At 40.5% G+C, this 17668-nt stretch overlaps 1 protein-coding gene across 1 annotated transcript in view; it reads left to right on the top strand.

Moving 5' to 3' along the window:
* The window catches only part of LOC146866833 (uncharacterized), a 409043-nt gene that overhangs the window by 285866 nt on the left and 105509 nt on the right, over window positions 1–17668 (top strand). Inside the window, exon 7 of the mRNA XM_085617773.1 lies at window positions 13167–13320. Coding sequence (XP_085473899.1) covers window positions 13167–13320 — 154 coding nt within the window. The remainder of the gene's footprint in view (window positions 1–13166; window positions 13321–17668) is intronic.

Raw genomic sequence — 17668 nt, 5'->3', positions numbered from 1 at the left:
TTTCCTCGCCTATTTCTGTCACCTGATAACACTCACTCCAAACCCTCCCAAACTGAATATAGTACTCCGGATATGGCCTCCAGAACTAGGCACAGCCTTCTTCATGTGAGGTCTACAGAACTGAAAAAAGTACTCCAGGTATATATGGTGTCCAGAACTGGACACAACCATCCCCCAAGTAAGGTCTCCAGAACTTAGTACAGGATTCCAGACATGGCGTCCAGAACTGGCCCAACATCCTCCATGTGAGGTCTCCATAACTAAATACAGTACTCCGAATATGTTGACTGTGTCTTCCAAAAGCTCAGTATTGGCCAATGTGATGTTCGAACAATTCATCCAACCTGGACTTAAATACAATGAATTGAGCTGAAAGTAGTGCTTATACTGCAAACCATCTTGCAGCACTGACTGGACCTCTCTCCTTTCAGCCGCAGTGAAGAGCCATGATGTTCAATTGTTCCATCGTTGAGTAGGTTCCCCGTTAACTCTGGAAATCTATAGCAGTTACCCGCATGATGGGTTATGGTTTGGCGATAAAACTGGGCCTAAATTAGGAAAATGCTGGCCTCACGTTGGTACCACATATATTAATAATTACACTTTGATAGCATGCACTACCATTTTTCGGGTGTCTAGTTATGGATAATAGGCCTTAATTATCACTCAACTTTTAGGAACTCTTTTTATCCAGATCAGTAGGAGGAAAGGCAGAGAGGATCCGTTGGGGTTCAAATCTGTGACCTTCAAGTGACATTGAACACTCTACAGTAGATACATGCACCCACTGAGCTAGTTTACCAGCCTAAAGTACTGCTTAACTGCTATAAATAGTAAGAGTTAATAAGGAGTTAAATTTATGCATTCAGTTAAAATCTCAGGAAATGATCTACACAGACATTTTAAAGTAGATTTTTGCCTATAATTTGTGGCTCTGTCTGCATTTTTTGAGGGTTGTAGAATGTTGTGATGCGGCCTCAGAAATCAAAAACCAGTCCCTGATTTCAGAAATGACCTACAGACTCACGCCTTCAAGGGGCATCTCACTTACCTCTGATACGAAGTTCTCCAGGCTCCCACCATGAACAGGCATCCCTGTCCCACTTTTGTCTTGCTAGACATGTTGCTGAATCATCTCCATGACCTGCCTGGGAGTAGGAAGCTTTACAAGGACAAGCATTGGCAATGCCAATCAGTCTTGCTGTCCGCCTTTTGGCCTTTCCAATGCTTGTTTTATTTTGCCTTTTTTTTACAAAACAATATTGTAGAAGCTTTAGCACCCTCTCACCAACAATAAAAAAAATGGTAAAGAGCAACTTCTTTGTGCGTGAATGTCCTTGTAAAAGAGGAATACTGTCATTCGAAGTGAAGTTAGCCAATTGCTGATGTGGGCTAACCTCAGTGCTTAACTTTAGCCAATAGTTTCCGGTGCTCAGCACTTCATTATCAGCACCAGCACTTAATTAACCACATTGACATTCATGACAGCTACTTCATGGTGGCCTTGTTTGTGTAATTCAGAGAAAGCTAGAACAACAGTTGTTTATCAATTCTATATATGTAAAAAACAACTAATACCTGCTCCCAAGCCATTCTTATACCTTTTGGGCCCTCAAACAGTCTGAATTGTCACACCGGTAACAGTGGGAAGGCTAGTAGTTGTATAGGTACCGTCATTTGCAGCACTGCCAGGTGTAATGGGTGATGCAAGCTGGGGTGCCTCTTGCAGAGAGCCCCGGTACTAATTTTTTTTTACAAATTAAGCATATTGAAAACATCCCCACCGTTTATTCTGTGTATCTCTCTGAGACAAAGTGAGCACAAGTGACTGAGCGAAAAGTATCGTACTGTTTCCACGATCACTGATGGGACAGAGTTGTGATGTTCGATAGTTGCCAAGAACTATTCTCTCCTTTGTAAGAGAGATTTCTAGTGGCACTGTGAGCTAGCTGGTTTACAGGTGAACATACTCGGTAGGGGCGTCTAGAATCAGAATGGACACCAATCCTACAGTCTATGTTGTCTAAACGCACAGATCCTATATAGGTTTATAGGAACTACATGACAATATGGGTGGGGTGATTCACCATGGCCTAGCACTCTACTGGCGGTCACCGCTGTGCTCCATGTAAACCCGCTTTATTCGAAAAAGTTAGTCGGTGAGCGGAGGAGCGCAGAACGAGTCTCTCGCGGCTGGCATTTTCTACTAGCCACTTAAAAAAAAATTCAACAGTAAATGCGGTTGGCGGTTCTGAAAATAACCTTTTTTGGGTGTTTTTAAAGATTGTAACTTTTTGTGTTTGTTTAGGGGGGAAATCAAGGCATTCCAACTTGTAATAGAAAAAAAATACAAATTTCTTTGCAACTAACCTGGTGAGCTAGTACTTGATTCTTTCTGTCTTGATCGTTATGCTCACTAATTTTAATAACTTCATGGCATACTAAACAATAAGGGCCAGCAGTGTCAAAACAGGCTCTGAATGTTCCTTCTCACTCTGGAAGACAGATGAGTGGCGGCTGGTGACATTTAAAAGTGGTGAGCGTAAATGTTGGGCATGACTTTTATTTAGGGAGCGATGTGAACAAGTTCAATGAACAAACCTGGGTTCCAGGGTGAGTGCCTCTCTCAAGAAAGAAATGAAAAAAAGATTTGCAAATGGTTTATTTTTTTTAAAGCAAATTAATGTAGTGATAAAGCAAGGCTTATAAAGCTGCGGGAACATATAGTCTTGAAATATTAAACACATTAAAAACTGCCCCATATCTTCCTGCATTAATATGTTTAAGTTACTGTAATGTGTAAATTGTACTGCATGATACATTTAACCCTTTAAAATGTATGCTTGCCCAGTGTCTTGCACTGCATACAACATTAACTTTGGAAAAATATGCTCTAACCAGACTTCGAGAAGCACCCACAGCTGCTGGCTGCAACCAGTCATCTAGAAATATGTACAGACTGGTCTTTAAGTGGGATGAAAAAAGCGGGGGCCCTCTATAAATGAGCATGTCAAATACATTTCTGTGATACTCATAGGTTGCCACCTGACCAGTATTTTGGTTTCTCTCTGAGAAGTAATTGTATCCAGATAAGACACAACAACTGACATTACACCTAAAGCCTGTCAGTATGATTGGCTTTGTCAATGGGTGTTAGCTGTTTAAAATAAATGAGTAACAATGATTTGTTATGAATAATTAACATTGGAAATGTTTCAATTCTGATACCGTGAGTCTGTGAATTAAATAGCATTGAGGCCTGTGGAAGGAGTGTTGGCATTCAGTTATGTGTGCTTTATGTTAGATATCTTTTTTCACTGTGTTATCCCTGTGCACTCTAGACGATTAGACAAAGATCAAAGAATTTATGTTGGTGCTCCTTGTGTCACGCGGAGTCCTCCCGCGTCTTTAAAAGAATTATTCGTATGTAGTGAGAAGAATCACCTTCTCGCAAGACAAGGGCACTCAGTAAACCATGAAACTGATAAAGTTTCTTCAACAATTTATTTACTTCATAAATTGAGTTTCGACAAATTCATCCGATTGAGTCTCTCATTGAAATATCATTTCCGAATGTAATCATACATAACAAAGAATTGTTCTTCTTGAGCACATTAGACATCCACCCAATGCATTTCGGGTCAATAGTCTGACCCTTCTTCAGGGGTCTACAAATGAAATGAAACAGGACCATTAAGTTCACTATCCCGAACAAATGAAACAACTCTGGACAGTTAAATCAATGCATAAAAAATCACGTGTACAGACCAAAATACATAAACTGTGATGAAGACAAACCAAATGAAAGAAAATTAACGAAACGAGCGGTAAATAAATATTTAAGCTAGGGAGCAGAAAGTGAACGGAAGTGACCAATACATGCGGGAAATAAATGTATAATTGAAAAAATAATAACAAAGCGTGTACTAAGGAGAGATGCAGATAACCCAGGTCCAAAATTCAGTAAAAAAGAAACGCGCCAGCATAAAACGAGTGAAAGAAAGTACCAAAAGGTCCCTTTAAAACCCGGAAAGAGCGTATTTAACATGAACTTACTGGAAACCAAACGGTTTTCACATGTCTGAGGCTCTGCGGAAGGCGTGAAAGTTCAACGTCGAACTTGATGACAAATCTAAATCACCCTGTGATAGGTTAATATATATGAACTAAAGTGACGTGATGTGGGAATGGACAGTATAAGCCAATCGGTTACGTGTTAACGTAATCACAACGAATGGGCATCAAGCTGACAGGAATGTAGACGCAAACGGCCAATGAAGCGGCCAGACAAGTAGAAACCTCAAAGAAAAGACCAACATTTCAATAAAGTTAATGAAAGAAAAAAGTTTGAGAAAGAAAAAAGTACATAGAAGTGGAAAATAATAAGTGAAAAATAAAGACGAAATCTGAATATGTTAATAAACATCATCATCCCGTGACATAATTCATGAATAATGGGACCGGATAACACGATTTACCAATGTGACTGTAATCAGCAGACTAGAGAAAACAAGCATATTCTATGCGGTCATTCAACCCAATGGGATGGGAACAATTAAGCTTTTTAATCCAAAAATATTCAGTCCTTAGTCTTTGTTTTACAGGATCCATGTCTCGACGTTGTGTGATCTTTTCAAGTATTGTAAAACGCAGTTGAGAGATTTGGTGACCAGCTTCAATCCAATGTGATGCCACAGATGATTTTAAATTATTTGTTCTGATGTTACTCTTGTGTTCTGAGATACGAATTTTTACTTTCCTCTCAGTTTGACCTACGTATATTTTTCCGCAGGGGCATTTAATGGCATATATACAATTAGTTGTATCGCAAGTGCTTGTGTGATGTAAAGCTATGGAGTAACCTTTAGTAGGGTGATTGAATTTGTTCCCGATTATTACATTACCACAGTGGGTGCAGTTTTGACATTGAAGCATACCTCGCCATGGTTTAGTCAATTTCTTGGGTGTATTCAAGATTTCTTTAATATTTTTAGAACGTTGAAAAGCGAATGTGATTTTTTTGTCAAAAAGATCGACAAGATCTGGTTCCATGGAGATGATTCGCCAATGTCTGTTTATAATATTCTTGATTTGTGATGATTCAGTGGAATATTTCAACACACATACAGTTTTATTTTTGTCTTTATTGTCTGTGTTTTTTTCATGAAGAAGGTTAACTCTAGGTACCAATGATACCTTATCTGCAGATGTTTTCAACACACTCTCTGGGTAGCCCCTTTGTCGATACTTAATCAATTGTTGTTCAATAGACTTAGTTAAATCTTCATTGTTGGATACAATACGTTTTATTCTGATAAGTTGCGAAGTTGGTAAATGTTTTTTTAACGTTTCAGGATGGAAACTCTGAAAAAGTAAACTGGAGTTTCTGTCAGTCTTTTTAATGTGTAGCTGAGTCGAAATTTGGTTGTGATCAAGCTTGACAATAACGTCCAAAAATGTAATGCTTTTTTCATCTATGTGATGGGTGAATTTTATCCGGTCATTGTGTGAGTTCAATGTCGAAATATTCTCCTCAAGTTGTGAGCGTGATCCTTCCCAAATAAAGAATAAATCGTCAATGTACCGTTTGTACATGATAATGCCTTCGTTCCACATATTATTATCAAGGATGTGATCAGTTTCAAATTTGCTCATGAAAATGTTGGCGTACGAGGGAGCCCCCCCGAATCCCATAGATGTGCCACTCGTTTGATTGTAGAAGTTGTTTTGCCATTCAAAATATATGCAATACAAAGCAAATTGCATAAGTTCCATGCTAAATAATCTTTGTGACTCGTCTAATTCACTTCTTAGCAGGCTCCATTCCAATGCTTCAAGGTCTTCGTTATGGGGTATTGAAGTGTATAGCGCTACTACATCAATAGTACACAAACTATAAGATACACCATTTTCAAGTTCAACCAAATTCAACAAGTTCAAAAAAGAGGTAGTGTCTTTAATGTAGGTGACGCTTTTTTGGACAATAGGCTGCAAACATTTGTCCACAAATTTACCAATAGGCTCAGAGATGGACCCACAAGCCGAGACAATGGGCCTGAAGGGAGGATTATGAATATCCTTATGAATCTTTGGCAGCATGTTTAGCTTCGGTCTTCTTGGAAATTTAGTCTCAAAAAATTGTTTGGTTTTGGTGTCAATCCAGTTCAATTCAAATGCATGCTTAACAATGTTTTCTAGTATTTGTTGGTATTCTATAGTAGGATCAGATTCTAAAGGCAAATAGATATCTTGATTTGCAACATGTTCATTGACATTTTTGATGTAAAATTCAGTTGAGTGCTGATAAACAACTAACCTTTTCTAAAGCAGACAAAGGCGGCGCCCTTGTCATTATGGACACTGAATTTTACATCAAAAATGTCAATGAACATGTTGCAAATCAAGATATCTATTTGCCTTTAGAATCTGATCCTACTATAGAATACCAACAAATACTAGAAAACATTGTTAAGCATGCATTTGAATTGAACTGGATTGACACCAAAACCAAACAATTTTTTGAGACTAAATTTCCAAGAAGACCGAAGCTATACATGCTGCCAAAGATTCATAAGGATATTCATAATCCTCCCTTCAGGCCCATTGTCTCGGCTTGTGGGTCCATCTCTGAGCCTATTGGTAAATTTGTGGACAAATTTTTGCAGCCTATTGTCCAAAAAAGCGTCACCTACATTAAAGACACTACCTCTTTTTTGAACTTGTTGAATTTGGTTGAACTTGAAAATGGTGTATCTTATAGTTTGTGTACTATTGATGTAGTAGCGCTATACACTTCAATACCCCATAACGAAGGCCTTGAAGCATTGGAATGGAGCCTGCTAAGAAGTGAATTAGACGAGTCACAAAGATTATTTATCATGGAACTTATGCAATTTGCTTTGTATTGCAGTTATTTTGAATGGCAAAACAACTTCTACAATCAAACGAGTGGCACATCTATGGGATTCGGGGGGGCTCCTTCGTACGCCAACATTTTCATGAGCAAATTTGAAACTGATCACATCCTTGATAATAATATGTGGAACGAAGGCATTATCATGTACAAACGGTACATTGACGATTTATTCTTTATTTGGAAAGGATCACGCTCACAACTTGAGGAGAATATTTCGACATTGAACTCACACAATGACCGGATAAAATTCACCCATCACATAGATGAAAAAAGCATTACATTTTTGGACGTTATTGTCAAGCTTGATCACAACCAAATTTCTACTCAGCTACACATTAAAAAGACTGACAGAAACTCCAGTTTACTTTTTCAGAATTTCCATCCTGAAACGTTAAAAAAACATTTACCAACTTCGCAACTTATCAGAATAAAACGTATTGTATCCAACAATGAAGATTTATCTAAGTCTATTGAACAACAATTGATTAAGTATCGACAAAGGGGCTACCCAGAGAGTGTGTTGAAAACATCTGCAGATAAGGTATCATTGGTACCTAGAGTTAACCTTCTTCAAGAAAAAACCACAGACAATAAAGACAAAAATAAAACTGTATGTGTGTTGAAATATTCCACTGAATCATCACAAATCAAGAATATTATAAACAGACATTGGCGAATCATCTCCATGGAACCAGATCTTGTCGATCTTTTTGACAAAAAAATCACATTCGCTTTTCAACGTTCTAAAAATATTAAAGAAATCTTGAATACACCCAAGAAATTGACTAAACCATGGCGAGGTATGCTTCAATGTCAAAACTGCACCCACTGTGGTAATGTAATAATCGGCAACAAATTCAATCACCCTACTAAAGGTTACTCCATAGCTTTACATCACACAAGCACTTGCGATACAACTAATTGTATATATGCCATTAAATGCCCCTGCGGAAAAATATACGTAGGTCAAACTGAGTGGAAAGTAAAAATTCGTATCTCAGAACACAAGAGTAACATCAGAACAAATAATTTAAAATCATCTGTGGCATCACATTGGATTGAAGCTGGTCACCAAATCTCTCAACTGCGTTTTACAATACTTGAAAAGATCACACAACGTCGAGACATGGATCCTGTAAAACAAAGACTAAGGACTGAATATTTTTGGATTAAAAAGCTTAATTGTTCCCATCCCATTGGGTTGAATGACCGCATAGAATATGCTTGTTTTCTCTAGTCTGCTGATTACAGTCACATTGGTAAATCGTGTTATCCGGTCCCATTATTCATGAATTATGTCACGGGATGATGATGTTTATTAACATATTCAGATTTCGTCTTTATTTTTCACTTATTATTTTCCACTTCTATGTACTTTTTTCTTTCTCAAACTTTTTTCTTTCATTAACTTTATTGAAATGTTGGTCTTTTCTTTGAGGTTTCTACTTGTCTGGCCGCTTCATTGGCCGTTTGCGTCTACATTCCTGTCAGCTTGATGCCCATTCGTTGTGATTACGTTAACACGTAACCGATTGGCTTATACTGTCCATTCCCACATCACGTCACTTTAGTTCATATATATTAACCTATCACAGGGTGATTTAGATTTGTCATCAAGTTCGACGTTGAACTTTCACGCCGTCCGCAGAGCCTCAGACATGTGAAAACCGTTTGGTTTCCAGTAAGTTCATGTTAAATACGCTCTTTCCGGGTTTTAAAGGGACCTTTTGGTACTTTCTTTCACTCGTTTTATGCTGGCGCGTTTCTTTTTTACTGAATTTTGGACCTGGGTTATCTGCATCTCTCCTTAGTACACGCTTCGTTATTATTTTTTCAATTATACATTTATTTCCCGCATGTATTGGTCACTTCCGTTCACTTTCTGCTCCCTAGCTTAAATATTTATTTACCGCTCGTTTCGTTAATTTTCTTTCATTTGGTTTGTCTTCATCACAGTTTATGTATTTTGGTCTGTACACGTGATTTTTTATGCATTGATTTAACTGTCCAGAGTTGTTTCATTTGTTCGGGATAGTGAACTTAATGGTCCTGTTTCATTTCATTTGTAGACCCCTGAAGAAGGGTCAGACTATTGACCCGAAATGCATTGGGTGGATGTCTAATGTGCTCAAGAAGAACAATTCTTTGTTATGTATGATTACATTCGGAAATGATATTTCAATGAGAGACTCAATCGGATGAATTTGTCGAAACTCAATTTATGAAGTAAATAAATTGTTGAAGAAACTTTATCAGTTTCATGGTTTACTGAGTGCCCTTGTCTTGCGAGAAGGTGATTCTTCTCACTACATACGAATAAAGATATCTTTTTTCTGCATATTTTGTCCCTATGCACATCTTAAACCACCTCTCTTTCCTCTTCAGCATCCTCTTTTCACTCTTACATGAATGCACTTTCTGGCATCTCTGTTACTTCACAGCCCCAAACATGCACTGCCCTCCCTCAAATGTAAGCACTTTAATGTCTCTTACTTTTGCCTTGCAAATATTTTGACATCTTTGTAACCCCTTCACACACATATCCACAGAATTTCAGTTGCAAATGGAATACAGAAACATTGTTCTATGTTCTTTGCAGAGAGACCAACTTGCTGACACACTTTGTTTGACTTCAGCCTTAGCGCCTGCGCGCAATCAAAGCCCCTCATAAACACCTGGCATGGCTCGAGCTCAAAGTATGCAATTTAGAGTTACTAAATAAATCAGTCTATTTAGTATGTTTTATGTAAATATGTAGGAATTGCAGAAGGGCGCATCCCCTGAGCCTTAATGGAGAAACCGCCCCTGGCTGATAGTCCAATAGATCCTGAAAGTGTTATCTCCTGCAGGTGATGGCATCTTTTGACTGCTAGAAGGTCTCATGAATGCCAAGAATTAAGATGCTTATGCATCCCTGACATACTAAAGCCGTATTTTTGCCAGTTCTTGGGTTAAAGGTCTTCTTGCAAAGTTTGCAAGTAAGTGACTCCCCCAAATGCAATCTTAAAGAAACAAAAATAACTTCCGTACTACAAACTCTGGTGTCCCCGTGGTTTTCTCCTTGGCGTCGTCATGCTTCTGCTGGTCATTTCCTGAAGCCTATGCTTTAAGTTTCATTCCCAGGAAACAAAAGCAACAAAGATGCTGGAACTCTGTAGGAAGGCTGGTAAGCCACAGAAATCCAGCAGGGTAATGTTGAAAAAGAGTCAGGAACCAATCACAAGATCTCTTACGGTGAGTCATTTGTACTGCAGTACTGCAGTTGCACCAAAGTAAAAGAAAGAAAATGAAAGGAAGAAATTTATTTTAACAACTTATCTTACCTCTTTATTAGAGGCTCAGATCAGACAAAGATCTTAAGCTCCAGCTTTAAAGAATGCATTTGAAATTGCTAATTCAGTCAGGCTGGTTTTGTCAGAAGCAAACCAAAGCCATCTTGTCATCTCGAGACACTTCAAAGAAGCAAACATTGAGTACTGCAATTAGTAGCCCTAGTACTCCTGCTGATATCTAAGATGAAAATGTTATTGTGGGTCCAACAGCTTCCAGTACACCGCCTACCACCAGGCTAAAAATAGAGTCAATAGTGTAACTATTTCTCAGTCTACCGCTTGGCAAACAAATGCACAAAGTGACACCTGCACCATCTGCAATCAAGAGCTGCACATCATCAAGTCTGGGCAGTTCTCAATGGTAACATAAGTTATGTGAGAACATCTCCGATCTAATCATCCAAAACAGGCTGGGTACCCAAGGAGTCATCCACCTACAGAAGAAGAATAGTTGGTGTTGTACCGGGACTGTCTGGTTGACTGAGGGGTACCCCAGCTAGGCAGACAGAACCGATCCCGTCAAGGGCAGGTGATTACACACACTGTACACTCTGTGCTCACCCTTGGGTAGGACTTTCCATGTTATCTCACACCTGATGCCATCTCTGACTGATGATTCACGTACTATAGCGCCGAGATTTAATTTAACATGGCTTTAGGGTGCACCCTGTGCTACAACGATATCAGTAATATGTGCATACATAGACTTATAATACTTTAGCAGCACCGTGGACCGTGAACAATTGTTCAAAGTAATTACCTGGGGACTAGGCTCCAACTTGGGGGAAATGATATAATTTTTTCCCTACCCTGTAAAAACCTAATTTCGATCAATCCCCACACATCCTTTTATGTTTTCGCTTCTTTATGGAGTTGAGCACAACTTCTGGTCAGGGAGCAGGCGTTACACCAAATCTTGTACTGCAAATAAGCATGCACCATTTGCATAGATTTTCTAGGTGGGTATGATAGTAAGATCTTAGCTTACGTTAAAAAGCTAAAATAAAATTACAAATTCACTGAAAAAGATAAAGGTTAAAATAATGTTATAGTTAGGTTGTGAAGCCACATAAAATGTAATGTTTAAAATCTAAAAACAAAACACTGAAATTCTTCAGATATAGCTCATCCAACTGTAACTTGCGCCCCAGTGCACTGCTTATGACTGCACATATGACATCACTCATGACATGTTAAATGACATTGATGACATCATTGAATGACATCACTAATGCTACTGCTCCTCAACTTACTCTATAGACCATTTTAAGAAACAACTTTTGTAGTATGTAAAATAGAACTACAGAAGTACTACTTGCTTACTACAAAATGCAATTCACAAACTTTTTTGGGGCTTTTTAATTTTTACATTTTGTTTGGCTTCACAACCTAATTATAACATCACTTTAATATTTGTATTTTTTAGATGTTGTATATATATATCCCAGTGGAAGGCTACAGCCTAAACTCGTAGGTCTGATCTATGGGTTAATGCACTTTGCTGATTATTGGCTTAAAATCTATGGAAGCAGTTGAAGCCTAATAAAATGCTTCTATGGGATTCCTGTGTGCTGTCCTTCTGTTTGTCCAGGGCTCGTTTCAGAAATATATAATTTTGCAGTCCCTGTATAGAAATCTATCGCTAGTTATTATACACTAGGTTACATGTAAAGCACCCAGATGCCTGTTATGAAGAAATGACGTCAGAACTCAGCTTTATTAGCCTATTACAGTTGATTTCTGATGTCACAATGCCAGCTTCCAGCGGCAAAGAGGAAATGCAGGTCCGGCCACCGGGAATAATTAAAGCAGATGTTTGAGAACGTTGCTTTTCCTTCTAATGCTGTTTTCAAGCTATACCGTGACAAGCAGAAGGAGGTATTTAAGGCAACATCTTTATATTTTGTACTCCTTGGGTAATCATGGAAAAGTTAGAATCTTTTTGCTTGTTTTTACTGCACACTTTTTTTAACTGGCTTGTATTAAACTGATTCTAATATTTTCCGCAGCGAAAGATTCAACACTGTTTTAATGTTACATTTTTCACTAGAGATTCTATTTTTATTCTTCATATTTGCAAACATTCCATATGAAAAAGCTATTCACCAAGGATTTAAGTAGTTTGTTGTAAAGGTGATTGTGTAACGATGTAATATAAGGAATAATATACTCTCTGTCCTGCATGGTAAGGATATTGCAGTCCCCTCAGAGTTCCATAACCTTATAAAGGAATTCTGCTTTTGGTCTCGTTCCTCTATAAGGTCATACACATATATCTCTCTCTTCTCCAGTGTGCCCGTTACTGTCATTGCCTGAAAGTCTGAGTTTTTTTTATATGTCACGGGATTAATGGAGTCCGCATAGGGCAGCACCGTCCTCGTTCAGGTGCCAAGTCATGTGTCGCTGTTCAGGTGGATTGGGCCTGGCAAAAGCATGCATCCAAAGTCTGCACACACCAGGGCTGGTCGCAAGGGCAGACCAAAGGCCCTGCCCTCAACCCCTAGTGCACATGGCTACGAGCAATGCTTTATGTTCAACCTGGGTCTAGATACTGGTCACAGCAGTCTGCCTTCTGCGCAGAGGCAACGGCTGTGCATAGTGGCCAATGTCCATATGAGGGTTTGTGCACACACTGTGCATCAGACATTATCCTTGTTCATGCACTGTTGTCAACAATGATAGAGATGTCATCAAAGATATAATTTGTGGTCTTATAGGTGGTAAACATGCATTCATACATTTTACCTACAGTGCAAAGGTCAAATTCCATGTTTCTAGGTACTGGCTAACAATCTGGACCATGTGCGGACCTTTGATGCTTGTCACTCTCTCGCTGTCATATTTGATAAGATTCTTCTGTGTTTGTAACTAATACCCACGCTGGATAATGATTTTCCTGAAAATAACTGTTTTTTTAGCTTTGCTTTTTTGGACCTCGGCGATGCGGAAAGTGTACTGCTTGCGATCAAGGAACTGAACTACACCATGTATGAAGGCCGGCGCTTGATTGTCAGTGAGATGAAGAAAAGTTCTGCATCAAAAGAAGTTTCACGCGTAGCCCAAGAATTTCAAGTAAGCCGTTTCTCGTTTTGCAGACTGCGATAACTATCTGTTGAAATCCAGTAGGTTAGTGAAGGGTAAGGGAGATGTTAGTCATGATTGATGCCACGTTACATTTTCCTTTCGAACCTCCACAGATTTGTTTTTGCTCCCCACCACGGTAACAAGCATTGGCATAGCTAACAGGTCTCGCCTTTGAGACCTTGTAAGTGTTTAGCCACGCAGCATATTATCTGACTACCCAATGCATCACACACGTAATACTGTGAGTGCCTGTAGATGAAGATAAGCATAAGTTGTTGTGTTGGATCGCCTACAGCCGCCTGCTGGCACGGTTGAGTCTCAAGGTGTTACAGACTGGACAAGCCCCGAACTAAACTGTAAAAGCATTTGTACAGCACGTACTACACCTATGTGGGCGCTGAAGATAGGGAGGTACATGTGTGTGGAAGCAGCCAACATTAGAGTTCCACATGGTGTATGCTTAAGTTCCAACAAGGCTTTGCAGGTTAATCCTACGTATAACGCTAACAGCACCACTAAGTCACTTTATAATGCCTTCATTTCTTGGTTAATTTGGCGTGCAAAGTCTAAATGAAGTAAAATAATACAAATGCCATGGTAAAGTGACACAGAAAGAACGTGTCTGTGCATTGAAATTAAAAGAAATGCAATTTGGCGAGGAGCAGATGGCCAGCTGGGGCAGGGGGTGATGGCTTGTTGAGATATATAAATGACTGGGGCTCGGGTACCCCTTTGTTCCTCCCAGCGACGGGTAGGCAAGAGTTAAACTACTGCAGCCTGCCTGAGCTGCACTTAAGTACTAGAGAGCCCCCTAAGTGCCCCCCGCCCCCGCCGTGACAGTACTGGAAGCAACCAAAAATGCATGCGCCAGGTAAATAAAGTTAAAGTTAGCCATGCGGCCCTCATGCAGGTAAAACAATCACGCAGGAAACCGCAGGGCCTCAAACATTTTGCTTTTTAACCAATTAGTGACTTTTGGCCTGGGACTTTTCTTTCATTATCTGCACATCTAAGGATGTAGATGTGATATTCAACCAGCTTCCTTCGTTTACACCACCCAAATCTCATCCTAAGAATCACAGTTGTTGCAAAAACAGCTGCCTGGTTATATGCCAGGCCACCAAAAAATGACTGCCAGTTCTGATGTAAGAACATGCGCTACAGAAATATTAAACATGTGAGGCGTCAATAGCATTGCTGTTCTTGAATGCATGCTTGTACAATATTACCACTCGCCTTCTCCTTGATCAGGATTTATGCTATTTCACTTACCATGAAAGATAACCATTTACTGTATGTGCTTCCCCTGATACAAAATAAATGCTAGTAAAATGATTGAGATAATGGGCACAGTGACTTTTTGGATTGTGTAACGTGCACACCTATGGAGAAAGACGTATAGTTGTGAACTGCCGTTTACTTCACACCGGTTGTTAAAATTGCTTTTGTGCACCTAGCCCTGACTCCTGCTGGAGAACGCCCCCGACTTCTTCTCTTCCGTGCACAACTCACACTCGCCTCCAGGATCGCTTCACATGCCGCCCAGTAGCATCTGCCCTGCCCTGGCCGCCACTCTCAGCACTGCAGACTGCCGGCCGGCTATGATGTATGAAGGCGCGTACTTCCAGGGCGACATCAGTAACCATGATGGGAAATGGATCTATAGCAGGCTATGTTCTTAGGGCGGTAGCCATGATGGGTTGGGCAAATCTCAATAGTTCAATAGCTAAGCGTTCTCCGATAATAATAATTTAAACAAAGCTGGCTAACTTTAGACAAGCGCGTTGGCCATGAAGCGAGGGAATATGTGCACTGGCCGAGCCTCTGATGGACTCCACCATGCTTATTATCTATTCTTTGCAGCAGTAATCCTCCATCTTCTCTGTCGATAGCCGCACCTGTCTTCTAGAGAGGCCCCTTAGTGACCCTCTGCCCCCACAGTGACAGCAATGTTAGGTGTGCATGGGAAGCAACCAAAATAAGCGTGTGTCATGTAAATAAGAATAAAGTTTGTTGCGTGGCCCCCATGCTGAAACATTGAAACGTAGCAGTCACTGTGCTGATTAAATAAAAGACACACTGCCTATAAAGTAAAAAAGTATTTTTGCGCCTTTGAAACTAGTGGCAGCCCTGAATTAAATAAATTACAGGCAAAAGCTGAACATGAACCAAGCAGGGTGGAGGAGGAGGCAGCCTCAGCCCGAGGAGAGGGAGCAATCATTCGCATAAAAAAGTTCCTCAGCGAAAGTAGAAATTGAAACAAGCAAGCGCTAAAAGGCAAAACTGACAACAGAGGGGGAGAAGGGAGGAGGGAGATGCGAGCAGAGCCAAAAAAACCAAGCATTGGCCGCGCGCCCGAGACGCCATATGTGGTGGGGGAGGGGAATAAGTGGGAGTTGTGCGTGCGCGCGTGGCCAAAGCTTGGAAAACAAGCATTGGCCGTGTGACGCGGGCAGAAAAAGTGAAAGCTCCAGATGGCGCCTCGGGTGCTGAAAGCTGCCGGCTGCGCGCGTGCACGCTTGCGTGAACGCAAGCGCTAGGCCGTGTGACAGCACTTTGAAAACCTGTACACTAAATGTCTCGGCCAGGCCAGCGCATGCGCTGGATCAGGCGAGACCTAAAAATCGCTAAAAGTCCTGTGAAATGAAAATCTTTGTTTAGGTTTAGGGTAAGTTTGTTAAGCAGTTTTAGAAGAACCTCAAAAATAACAGGAAGACAATGTACAGAAAATAGAGGTTATTTATGAATGAATTTCCAAAAATCTCATTTGCTGCAAAGAACTGAATAGTGTTGCTCTTGGAGCCAGTTCGCAGTTTGGGAATCGGTCTGCGCACTAAGCTGCGTTTTAAAATCTCGCTATAGCCTCTAATGGCAAAGGAAGCACCCCCAAGACCAGGTAGGACAGGGCACACCCACGATGAGTGAAAAATTACCTTTCTGGACAGAAAATGACAGATGTATGGTGCTGGGTTCTCATATCGATATGGCCTTTTTTGGACCCTTTCAGACTGTGGTTGCCTTAGGAAATACTTCATGTGATCGAAAACAGAGAGTTTGGTTGTGAGATACAAGCAGAGCTTAGAAGAGTAAGGAAAATTGGCATTTGGTAACATGTGGCCAAAGGTCAAAGCGTGCATCCACTGAAGGCACTACGGACACTCTTACTAGCCGCAGGGCATGGCAGTGTACTCCTAGCATGGCCAGAGGCTAATTCCAGCAAGTGCTCGGGCAGTAATAGGGAGGATAAGCAGTCTAGTGGCTGAGCTGCCACGCGTGGAATCCAGGGACCATGGTTTGCATCTTGTTTCAGGCAAAGTCGTGTGTTCTGGGAAAATCACTTAATCTTCCTATGCCTTAGTTGTAAAAATGTTTGATTTTTAATAAAATGTGATGCTGTGAAATTCAGTTGTACAATATCCTCTAGCCCCTCCCAGTACACCCCTTTACTGGACTGTGTCCAATTCTACCCACCTAGGCTTGTACAAAAATACCAATAGACCATGCCTACATACACGGGTACAGTGTATGGACAACGTCCTTCCCAGAGTCAGTTGCACACTCATTCTGGTTTCAGTGGAGTACTGCAGTGTAATGTAGAGAATATACCCAAGGGCTACGGCCTTGGACCAGTACCCAGAGGTAGTTCTGGCAGGTGTATTAGGCAATTCCCTTTGCCAGTGAGCTATGCAGGCATGTGAGATGGCTTACAGGGTCATGGGGAAGTCTCATGTTGTGTTCAGCAGTTCATGTGCCCGTGGCCATGGGCTTTTACCAGCAAGTACAAGATGCAGGAGTAGAGGCAGTAGCCAAAGGTCACGCCCTGTGGCCAGTGTCAGGTGTGATATGGCGCTTCCATTGGGCACTGCTGACACTAGTACTGCGTGCAGGGCAAACACCAACAACCTATGGAGAATGGTCAAACGCCATGTCTATAGGCACTGTGGCAATTGTACAAAGTAGTGGACAAACTATATTATTACAGTACTACACAAATTCCACTGCAAATACTTTGGTGAGTGGACTTTTTAATGAATGTACCTTCCCACAGATGCCTCATCTTAGAAATGTTCCTACGTGTATTCTGGCATCTTTACTACATGCTTCCAGCTGCATCCTAGTGGAACCCAATCACTGACATAGTGACTCAATGAAGTCGCCAGCACATGTATCATCCGTTTCTTGTGTCTTCACAACAGGCACCAGAATCCAGAGCTATTTGAACATTTTGTGCTCAGTATCTTTTGTCTTATTCTTTTAGCTTGTGACTGGTTTCAGTCAAATACAAATGTTGCCTCTTAATCTACAGGGTTTATTCCTTCTGTTGCCCATAACGGAC

The sequence above is a fragment of the Triturus cristatus genome, chromosome 1_2 (assembly GCF_964204655.1).
Source record: "Triturus cristatus chromosome 1_2, aTriCri1.1, whole genome shotgun sequence".
In the NCBI taxonomy this organism is placed as follows: domain Eukaryota; kingdom Metazoa; phylum Chordata; class Amphibia; order Caudata; family Salamandridae; genus Triturus; species Triturus cristatus.
Note: the sequence above shows the minus strand (reverse complement) of the source record. Positions and strands in the feature narration are given on the sequence as shown.